The 11,566-nt window shown below is 54.8% G+C and overlaps 1 protein-coding gene across 1 annotated transcript; it reads left to right on the plus strand.

Moving 5' to 3' along the window:
- The first annotated feature begins 3,662 nt into the window (after nt 1–3,662).
- Nucleotides 3,663–6,422, plus strand: NKX6-2 (NK6 homeobox 2). Its single transcript, XM_074999674.1, has 3 exons — nt 3,663–4,077; nt 4,789–4,961; nt 6,115–6,422. The coding sequence occupies exons 1-3, from the start codon at nt 3,663–3,665 to the stop codon at nt 6,364–6,366; spliced, it is 840 nt and encodes a 279-aa protein (XP_074855775.1). The 3' UTR covers nt 6,367–6,422.
- Nucleotides 6,423–11,566: the final 5,144 nt, after the last annotated feature.

Below are 11,566 nucleotides of genomic sequence, written 5' to 3' on the forward strand. Positions count from 1 at the left end.
TCCGCTGGAGCCTGCCTGCGGGGACCGACGTGAGCGAGGCCGCGGTGTCTGTCATCTCCGGGCCGGGGGTAACGCTAGGCTGGCCCCTTCCTGCCTGGGAAACACGGGGGGCTCCGGCTCCAGCGTCCCCGGCCTTGAATGGGGCACGAGCGAGGGCTGTAGCGGGGAGAACCCCCACTTCAGCTGCTGGGCAGAGCCAGTGCGAGTCCCCCGGGGAGCAGCCACCTTGCGAAGGGACCCGGGAAGAGGGCTCCCAGCCTGTCCCGTCCTTCCCCTTCCCCGAGACAGCGCCTCGCTCCACTCCGCTCCGCTCCGAGCGCCGGGCCCCGAAAGTCAGCTGGTCCGGGCCCGGAGAGGCCCGGCCCCACGACCGGCCAGGAGCGCATCTTCCCGACACTCCCGGACCCGGCCTGAGCGCCTGGCTGCTGCTGTGGGTAACTACAGGCAATCCCGGAGACCAGGCCGGGCTCGCTGCGCCCCAGGGAATTCGGCCTGGATCTCTCACCTTCCTGGAAGCGCCATTCCCAGCACCCGGGGGCGGCTTCTCTGTACTTGGCTGGAACTGGAGTGTGTATGTGTGTGTGTGTCTGGGGGTTCGGCTCCAGGTGAAGAGCGCCCGCTTGGCCCCTTACACCGGCAATATCCTGCGGTAACAGCTAGGGCGTCTTTCCTCTCCCCCAGCCACCACCACCCCGGGGCTCAGCCAAGCTCTGTCCTTAGCAAACTAACTAGCAGTCCCGGAGCTGAGTAGCAAACTGGCCGGACTGTTCTCTGCCCGGCATGAACAGTGCTGTGCTATTTGGCTGGGGGAACGCATAGAAAGACGTGAGGAAGTCTCGGATCACAGCCAGGGGAACAATCTCGGCTAGTAACTAGCGCAAACCCATCGCACAGGTGACGGAGAAAGAAATCCTGAAAAGGGTTTCTCCTTTCAGAAGTCAGCCACTGAACCGGTCACTTTTCCGGGGAGTGCGACAGACTAATAACCAGACTCTGCACACCTGGGATCTGCCCAGGCGGGTTTTCGCCCACCAAAGCTTATGCTCCAAAATAGCTGTTAGTCGATAAGGTGCCACAGGACTTCTCGTTGGTTTTGCAGATACAGACTAACTGGGCTACCTCTCTGAGCCTGGGATCTCTTGAGCATCCCAAAAGCGGAAGGAAAAAGCGTTCAACTCAATGGGTGTCAAATCCGGACATCCCAAAGCGGATTTAGGAATCTTTATACTCAGTGTAGGTAGGATGTGCATTTCCCGACGCTGTGGGAATATCAATTTCCTCCGTATAATCCGTTCGGCGCCGTCCCGCAAATCCTGAGCCTAAAATGCGTTTGTACCCCACTAAAAGAAGAGAAAGAAGGTGGCACCCGCTGTCTCTTCTAGTTAGAGCATTTGTAAAACGTAGGACCCGAGATACAAAGCCGGCGACGCTCTGAAGAGGCCTCCGCAAACAATGTCATTGATTTCCTTCACCTCCTAGCAAATATCACACACCCCGATGTACATACCATGTTGAGAGCCGGACCACAACCTCGGAGTGACTAAAACAAAGCTCATTGAGCTAATCGACGTTTTCAATCCCAGAAATGTATTTCAATATAATCGAGATAGTAATATCAAATTAACATAGACAAGTATTGTTCATCTATCCTTTGTCCTGATCATAAATTAAATTACTGCATTTCATAACTTTAGCTATTAACGTACTGTTATTTATGTTTAATTCTAATCTGATACGAATTACAACTTGCTTCATTTGGAAATTCATAGATACCTTTAAAAAAACTGTTAAATAGTTTCACTTCTCGGTTAGCTGCGGTTCAAACTATTTGCCCTTCGCTAACAATGTATCCGCAGTATACATCCAACGTCACTTAAAAATATAAACCAAGAAAGTCCTCTTTTCAAAAATTACCCCAGGTGTATTTTCCAGCAATCTGGCCCTTTCTGATTTTTTTCGTGTTCACAACTAAAATTTTTTCGATTAAGAAACGATCTGGGACGAGATTTATATTTCTGCGAATGCATTTAAAACTGATGGCTTGCAGGTAGGGGCTCCTTTGAAAATGAAAGAGTGGCTCTTTCAAATAGCCGCGCTTTTTACTTTTAAAGCAGTGTTTCCCACGGATTTCCGTGGTGACTTCTGCTTAAAAATCCCACAGCAAGACAATGTGCTATCAAACTTAATCCGAGGCTATATTGGTAAAGAACTTCAACATTCAAATGTAATATATACTGAGCAACTTAGAGAGTGCAGGGAACTAATGAACAGTTAAATAGAGTGTGGTGCGTGGAAAATTAATGATCAGTTAAGCAGCATTCAAAAGACCACATTGCAACGACATAATTGCCCCTTTAGCATTTAAGTTGCAATAGCCCCCAAACTGTAAACGACAAAAGAAGCACAAGGGCGTATTGCACTCCCAAACAAAAAGCAAGCCTTGCTCAGCCCAGAGTCCGGTTCTCCTGCTTTGAAAGCCTCTGCTCGGAAAGGAGTGACAACAAGTGAAGGGGACAAGTGCTGTCACTAAGATAACATCTACATGTTACGGCAAAGAGAAAGCTGAGCACAAGCCGCCGCACATCTGCGAGCAGTCCTGCCGTACCGTAGACTGGACCTAATCGTTACAACTGGCACGCTGTGTCTCAAAGGCAACCAGGCTGGAGTATTATTTTGGTGTAAGCACCAGGGCAAACGTAAGGCTCGGCTATATGGCGTGGCATTTGTATCGGCTCTTGCGGTTAGGTTCCGCTACTTCCCTAAATATTTTGCGCGGAGTAATAAACCCAAGGCGGTGATAATGTGCTGTTGTTCTTAGCGTGTTTTCTAAAAATCGGGGCTAAACTAACGCGTGGCTGAGTTGATCTCAGAATCTGCATTATTCCGAGCTGATAAAATGTGCGCTCATATTTTCCCCATTCCCTTTTCAAGCTTTAGCCTCACTAAACTCCCATTCAATTGGATTTATTTAGTCGTTCGAAAGATAAATCAGTGGGTAAATTTACAGCCGTTTAAAGTACCTTGACTTTATAATAAAATCTTCATTTAGTGTTGCTCTTCTCCCCAATGACGTCGATGCAAAGCGGAGGAGCAGCGTGCCGATCCATTGGCCAATCGGAGCGGCCGCTGACGCGAGTTCGACCAATCAGAGAGCGCGCCTGGCAGGTGGTTGTGCGGTTATCTGTGCATCTTGTACAGCGCTGGCCTCAGCTCCGAGTCAATTTCACAGGGAAGGAACTCAGCCTGCAACTCCCCAAAACAAACACAAAACCGCGTCATAACCGCCCACGCCGCCGGCTCCTGCGATTTCCTAGTGGATTTTCAACCGAGGCTCAGCTAACTCGCCCAGGGACCCGGCCAGCTGAGGTCTGTTTGGATCGAGACTCTTCCCCTTCCCCTCTTTCCTTTGCAACGTTTTCCTGCCTCATTTTTGTTTTGCTCCAAACTGAAACTTTACCGCGTGCATTGCTGCAGCAGCTGCAGGTCCCGGCCGAGCAGAGGCGATCGCTTGCTACTCAGCACCAAACTTTCCTTCCTCACTGGTAGTTTGATTTTTAAAAATAGAAAGACGAAGGAGCCCGTGGCTGGCGCTGCTCGTGTGGGTTACGACTGAAACAGCTGGCTTTTTTTATACATCTGTACAGATTTATTGATGCTCACAAATGTTAGCGGTGGGGCAGATGGATACTAATCGCCAGAGCGCATTCGTTCTGAGCAGTACACCGCTGGCTGCTCTGCATAACATGGCTGAAATGAAGACGTCTCTCTTCCCCTACACCCTGCAGAATCCTTCCAGCTTCAAGGCGCCAGCCCTGGGCGGACTGAATACACAGATCCCCTTAGGGACGCCTCACGGAATAAGCGACATCCTGGGGAGACCTGTTGGAGCCACCAGCAACCTCCTCACCGGGCTGCCCCGGCTTAATGGACTGGCTACCTCAGCAGGGATGTATTTTAACCCGGCAGCTGTGTCCAGGTACCCAAAGCCCTTGGCAGAACTGCCTGGGCGACCTCCTATTTTCTGGCCGGGAGTTATGCAGGGGTCTCCCTGGAGAGATCCAAGAATCGCCTGTCCCGGTAAGTGAGGGTGCGTCGGAGCCTGGAAGGGAGCACAAAGGGATGGGGGAAGGCGCTGATGGACCCAGTAAATGGAGGGGGGGTTGTTTGGGAAATTTAGTTTTTCTTTCTGTCGCGAAATCAGACTTATTAGGCCCCTTCGGTGAAAGTAATTCTGAAATCTCTCTCCTCCCCCACTTCCCGCCCATAGTGTTTTCTACCGTCTGGCTGCGCCAGGGGATTGTAGCGGTTCCTGTTAAAGTCAGAGCTTTCTCGGTTGCTCTTATGCAAAGGGAAAATATAAGGGGCTATAAAACTGTGAGCCGGTGGCGGAGGTCGGGGAACAGCATGAACAACAACAGTTGGCTAAAGACTGTGATACCGAGGAGTATAGACATAAACACATGGGACATGGCACGTTGCACACAGTGCAGTACAGTAATGCATGGCACAGTATCGTAACTCCGCACTGTTCGTCTTAATAACCTAACACCTGTAACCTAACTTCATCGCAGCGAGTCCCATTAGCATTTAAATGCCGTTTCAACAGGTGCCTGGTGTCATTGAGTATACGCGTCTGCTAAATATTACAGGGCCAAATCCAGCAGTGGTTGGAATCCGGAGTACCGTGATTGGCACCAAGGGGATTTTTGGTTTATATTGGAAAGCAGATTCTGGCGCGGAGCTTAGGTGTAGAGGCTGGTAACTGACGGGCTATTCTCCTATTTGCAGCCCAGACTGGAATGGTTCTGGACAAAGACGGGAAGAAGAAACACTCGAGACCAACTTTCTCAGGCCAGCAGATTTTTGCTTTGGAGAAAACGTTTGAACAAACTAAATACCTGGCAGGACCCGAGCGAGCGCGTCTGGCCTATTCGTTAGGCATGACAGAAAGCCAAGTTAAGGTAAGAAGCCCCGTTTTACGCACCAGACTCGTCTCTGCGTAAATAATATTTTATTAATGGATTTACAGATGCTGAAAGATGAAACTGGCTCGTAATTGGCATACAACTGCGTCATCCGCTCACAATTACTGAATTAACAGACACTGGGGAAGTATTAAAATGACGGCAGGAGATATAACCTAAAGAGCTGATTTACTCTAACTGCAAGAGTAATATTTTATCTTCTGGGCTAAATAATCATAATTTTCCACTATTCGTTTAAACCGATGCAAGATAGAAGAACTCCCGTAGTTTATTTATAATTAAAATGATCTTTTCAGGCCTAATAGATTTTACCTTTGTGTTTTTCAAAGTCTTCTGCATTGGCTTAAACAGACGGAGGCCTTAGCTTTACAAGTCAGTTACAAACTCCTCAGGCGAAACGGTGTCACATTTCTTAATATTCCAGTGCCTTCGTGTGGAATATTATGTGTGTACTTTTTAAAACACACACACACACACACACACACACACACACACACACACACACACTCTATTGGGAAATGTTCGGGCACTATTGAACAATTGTATACTAGGCTACAGATATAATCTGATTGTGAACTATTTTTCTTGGCCCTTCGCTTGTCAAAAGCCTCTCATTCGCCAAGGCTACCAAAATTCCAGTTGAACAACAATTCACATTGGGTTAATTATTCTCAGGGTAACAAAAGGGAAGCGGCAGGAACAGGACCCCACAGCCCTTCACTTGCCAGTGTTAGAACCGATTGAGCGTGAAGGCGCGTTGGGCTGGAGAGGCAGTGCGGGTACTTTACCCCAAGCGACCCGTTTCTCCACCGCTGTCGCCTTGCAAGCGCCCCAGTTTTGGCCGCTTTTCAGGTAGAGCGTTTGGCCTTTAGGGCAGCGTGTGCCCGTCAAAAGCGCTGCTCCGTTTTCCTCTGAAGCGGCTGAACTTTTAATGGTACCTCCGTGGACCCGAGCCCTTGTGGGCCGGCCTGAGGGGGTGTGAAAGGCCGAGCGCTGCCCATGCGCCCGCACGGTTACTGCTTCCCCACGCAAAGCCGGGGCGGGGCTGGGGGGGGTGGGGGGCAGGCCAGACCGCGGCGGGACAGTGAAAGCCAGTCTCCTGCAGGGCGCTCTGTGTGCTTCCCGCCAGGTGTGGTTCCAGAACAGGCGGACGAAGTGGCGAAAGCGCCACGCGGCGGAGATGGCCTCGGCGAAGAAGAAGCACGACTCGGAGACGGAGAAGCTGAAGGAGAGCTCCGAGAACGAGGACGACGACGAGTACAACAAACCGCTGGACCCCAACTCGGACGATGAGAAAATCAGCCGGTTGTTGAAAAAGCACAAAACCACCAACCTCGCCCTCATCAGCCCCTGCAGCAACGCCTCGGAGCCCTTGTGCTAGCGCGCGCGAGCCCCCGAGACGGACTGCGCCCCAGGACGCTGCAGAAGCGCTGACCTCCCCAGGGTGGAACCCGTGCAAAGAAGCCGCGGAACCGGCCCTGGATGGGACATGTACATATTTTTACAGACTAAGTTATGCCAGTCTCGCCCTTCGCATTGCTGTAAATCGCAGCGGGATCCTTCCAACTTTCCTTTCTGGGGGTTGAGTTTTTCCCACCTCCCTCCTCCCCCTCCTGCCAAGCAGAGCGCTGTGCGGGTCGCCGGCCGCAGCCCAGCCCCTTTGTACATAGGGACTTGCAGATTTTTGGTGCTGTATATTTCTAGCGTAAAACGGCTCTGTTGTTTCGCCCTCCCCCGTTCGTTGAGCGCTTTGGCAGGTTCCTCGCTGGCCTCGCTCCGGATGTTACGCTCTGGTACGGCAAAAAAAAAAAAAAAAAAAAAAAACCAGACAAAAAAAAATAACCAACCAAAAAAAGCCGGCGGACCCGGGACACTTGATTTTCAGTTGGATTCACGCTTAGGCCGCCACGTCGGGTGGGAAAGACTTTGTATAAATCAATAAATTATTTAACAAACTGCTCCTGTCCAGCGTCCACCCCCCACCCCCCGCTTTCATTTGGTTTTGGCTTCATTTGCCTGTGCCCGTCTCCCCCCACCCCCCCAGCAGCGCGATCCCGCCCAGTGGTGCTGTTAGGCCCTCTCCGCTGGGCTCCCGCCTGGGCGGGGGGCTCTTTCCCGGTGCTAGCCCAAGGCAACCCCGGTGCCGGGGAAGCAAGTCGCTGGCCCAGGCGCGGCAAAGCTGGCTGAGCGCTGCCCTCGCTGGGAATCGTGCGGCGTTTGTAGCGGGGCGGGGGCTGGAGGCCGAAGGGTCTGGCCAAAGTCACACGTGCCGCGGCTCTCCGGCCTCCGCCGCTGCCGAGGGCGCACTCGCGGGGTGCCCCGGGGGCGCCTGTTACGCTGGCGGGCTGAGGGCGTGCCCCGAGCGCGCCTCCCACCCCGGCCGGCGCGTTCCCGGCGGGAGAGCACTCCCAGCAGCGGCGCTCCTGCCCTGCGCTCCCTGGCGGAGGGGTTGGCTCGGGCGGCTGGTGCATCAAACCCTAACGCACCATCGGGAGCTGCCCCCCCTCCCCCCGTGATTCCCGGGACCTGCCACCGAGCAAGGTCGGGCCCCACCGCTGGCCACTGCATCGCCCTGGGGGACGCGCCCCGCCGGCAGCGGAGCAGTTTGCAGAGTTCCCACACACACCCCCCCGGGCTGGGTGACTGACGCGCTCGTTTAGTTTCCAAAGGCAGCTGCCGTCAGCCCAGCTCCTAGCAGTAAAGGCCTGGGAGGGAGGGCCGGGCCCGGCCTGCTGCCCGGGCTCCCGTTAGTTCCCAGCGTGTCCAGCCCCTTGTGCAGCGCAGGGGCCAGAGGCGGGCGAGGGTGGGAGCTGAGCCTGGCCTGGAGCGCTCGTCCTTTAAGCGCTGAGCGGGGGAGGGGGAGACAAGCGAAAGGCCCCGGCCAAAGCCCCCACTGGCTCCCACGCGCGCATTGGCTGGTAACTCGCCGACCTGCGGCTGCTCGGCGGCTTTGGCGCGTTCCTGGTCTCCGGCGCGCGGCTGGGGGAGGCGCGGAGCGCAGCGCAGCGCTCACAGCCGAGCCCCGCGCCTTGCGCCCGGGGCTGCGCACGGAAGGGAAAACTCACCCAGGGCCAGAGCCAGAGCCGGAGACGGGCGCGCCCAGGAGGGGCTGAGATCCAGCTGAAAGCGCGGTCCCTTTGCTCCCGCCGGACGCCCGGTTTCAGAAGTTGCCAAACTCCCCCTGTGGCTTTGGCACCCCCCCCAGGGCGAGCAGCAGCGTCTTTCCACCGCTCCGCTCTCTCCTCACCCCGAGACGATCCCGGGGGGGATCGGCCTTTTCCCGACAGTGCGCGGTGGGGCTCCGCTCTCACGCAGGGAGTTAGCATGTTCACGCGTGTTGTTCTCCGGACCCTGTTCCCGGAGGCAGAAGCCACCGGGGGAGGGGGCTTAAGGTTGAGCGCACTAGGAGACGGGCAGAACGGGGCTTTGGCTGATTTCTTCTCGGGGCTCTCCGCGCAGCAACGCGAGGGCAACGGGGGCGCCCAGCTCTTTCCTGCCAATCGGGGCTTTAAAAGGTGCCCGGGCCCCACTCCGCAGTCCCGCGGGAGGAGCCGGAAGATGCTCTCCCAGCCGCCGCAGGGTTGGTTTTGGAACCGGCTCTGCGAGTGGCCAAGGGCCTTAAGCCTGCGCCGGTTTCCCGGCCGGTTGCTTTTGGAATGAATGAGCCGTGATTGCTGGCGCTCAGCGGGGCCCTTCCTCCTTCCTTCCTCCGGGCAGCCAGGGAAAGCAGAGCCCGAGCCCCGGGGGGAGGGAGTGCCTCAGTTTCCCCCCGATGACCCAGTCCCGGCCCCTCGGATGGGCGCAACGTCTGGCATCCGCCCGCCTTAGTCCCCACAAAGCAGCGCTAAAGCCGGGCCAGGCCGGGTGGCGCAAGAGCTTCCTCGGCTCTCTGCGCCCTGGCTCGGCACGGGCTTTGGGGCCCATCACGCCGCCGGCGGAGCGAGCCCCGTGGGATCGGGCCCGTGGGGACTCCCTGACATCTCACCCCCCGGCCGGGCAGCACGGATCGGGCCCGCAGGTAAATAAGGCGGCTCGTCTGCCCGGCCGGTGCCCCCCTCCGCCGCCCTTCCGCGAGCGGGGCAGCTGGGGAGCCTCCAGCCGCCCCACCCCCGCAGCCCGCAAGGCAACAGGCTCCGCCGGCCACTAGGCCTCGGGGCCGCGCCGGGATCCGCCCCCCCCCTCCCCCGGCTCCCGGGGCGGGATCGAGCTCCGGGACAGGCGCAGGGCCGGGGCCGCTGAGGGGAAGTCGCTCGGCGCGGGGTTGCTGCCCTGCAGCGGCTGCATGGACTGCTCCGAAGCAGCCCCCGGCCGGGCTCCAGGCCCGCCGCCTTATGCGGCTCGGCGCCTCCCTCCGGCGCGGGGAACCCGGCAGCCCTCCGCCTGCGCCCGCCGCCGCCCTCCCCCGCAGAGAGCCAGCCGAGACGGGGCCCATCGCGGCTGCGAGCGCCCCCTTTGACAGCGGCTCCGAGGCGACACGTGGCTGGGGGGGTGTTTTCCCCGGAGCCAGCCCGACCCCCCAGCACTGGTGTTCCCCGAGGCGCCCCGAGGGCGATCGCCAGCTCCAGAGGCTCGCAGAGTGCGGTTCCGCCTCTGCCTCCCAAGCCTTCGCTGCGCGGAGCGGGGCCGAAGGCGGCTCTGGCCGCCCGTATTCCTCGGAGCTTCTCCAGCGCCCTGGGACGACTTGCTGGAGGAAGACGCGGGGCCCTCGCCGAGCCGCGTGCCCGTGGCTTACACCAGCGGAGGGGGGGGGGGGAAGGCCGCGCGCGGTTTGTCTGCGGCCCTCCACTCCGGGCAGCGAGCCAGCGCTTAACTCAGTCCTCGCGGCAAGCAGAGGAGGTGGACAGCCCAGTCCTTGTGCCACTTCACAGCCGAGCAGGCCCCAGCGGAGGGCAAGTGCTCTGTGCCCCAGGCCAGGCAGCCCGAAGCTGGGAGCAGCTGGAAGAGGAGTAACTAGTGCGCTGGGATTACAACTGAGGCCTCTAACCCCCTGTTTAAAACTTAATAGCCAACTAAGTAGTTCTCAAGGCACTAAGGTCTTATAAAGCAACTAACAAAGCAGAGGGCCCTGCCCAGAAGAATGAGCTGATTTAAATGCCAGTAAGAGGCATGCAGTTAACCTAAACAATTCAGCAAGCCCGCCTGTTTCTCTCTCACTAACAAGTGGCTTAGGTAGGCCCCAAGTTCCTTCTCAATCCTTTTCTAAGTCCACTGCAGTTAGATCAGCCGCATAGTCAGAGCCATTTATCTGGGGACATTTACCCCTTTAAGTGAAACAGTCAATTTGACACCCCATTTAGGTACAGGAGAACCACAGCTTTCCTTTGACAGGTTAGTATTATTTCCCATGATATCTTTAATTGACAACATTGTAGAAAGGCTAAAGGTTCATTAATACATTAGTCCATCCTTGCAAATGTGGCCTGACTCTGGAAGAAATTGAAGGCTGTTACTGAGGAAGGCAAATATCCAACCTCTACGGTTTGCTCTTGGGTTTTCATATTTATTCTGATTACTGTTACCGTTCAGTCCCCGGTTCCTTCCTCATGGTTTATACTTTGATGTGCTTCTGTACCTGAGGCAGAGAGCTGCAGCTCTCCTTAGAGAGCCCCATGGGATTTCATCTTTGTAGTGACTCCTCACCTTTCCAAAGAAAAGGCAGAAAGGCAAAGGTTTCCAGAAGGCCACTTCACCAGCTACCTGGAACACATCGATCATGTCTTCTTTCCTTAGCACAGAAGCCGCTTATCTACCTGCCTGCTGCCTGGTTGGAGCACTCCACCTGAAGGTGTTCACACAGAGATTCAGATGGTGTCACTTTGGGACTTGGGAGGAGATGGATTTATTTCACTCAGAACTCCTCTGAGGTTTTCTGCCTTCTACTTAACAAAATCTTGGGGTGGTCCTGTATATCTTATTCAGGCTAAATGTCTACAAGTTCAGAAACATCATCACTTTGGCCCAAACCTGCCTTCAGTACACTTGAATGTGAAGAGCAGAGCCTGCTTCATTACAGCTGGAACTACAGGGACAAATCTAAGCACTTTAATTGATTGCTAAGGGAAAGTGAAAGGATTATGAAACCTCTTATAGTTGAGGATCAGTCTGAATTCTCTCAATTGTTCTTTTAAAGCCTTTATTTTTAATTAAGCAAGCTTCCAGGTACCCAAAAATATGTATTTAGTGATAAGTATCCTTCTGTAGAACAAGGTAACTTTTAAACCATCAAACTGACCAAAACCAAGAGATATCTAACCTCTGCACCTAAAAACAATTTGTTATATCTACTGACTGTAAAGAGATTCCTGAGAACACATTATTGTATTGGCTGAATCAGAGGAGTATATCCTATAATATTAAATTAATAGTTCTACTAGAGCACAATTCTCCACTGCGGAAATCAGATCCAGACTAAAACATGGCAGCAGTTATAAAATCAATCTACACTAGAGGGTTTTGTCGACAAAACTCATAGAACATCTACACAAAAAATGAGTTTTGTTGACAAAAAAGCCATGTAAATGCTCTGGAGGGCCCTTTTGTTGACAGAGCAGATCAAAAGATCGATCTGCTTTTGTGTGTAG

Source organism: Carettochelys insculpta, chromosome 7 (genome assembly GCF_033958435.1).
Source record: "Carettochelys insculpta isolate YL-2023 chromosome 7, ASM3395843v1, whole genome shotgun sequence".
Classification (NCBI taxonomy): Eukaryota; Metazoa; Chordata; order Testudines; family Carettochelyidae; genus Carettochelys; species Carettochelys insculpta.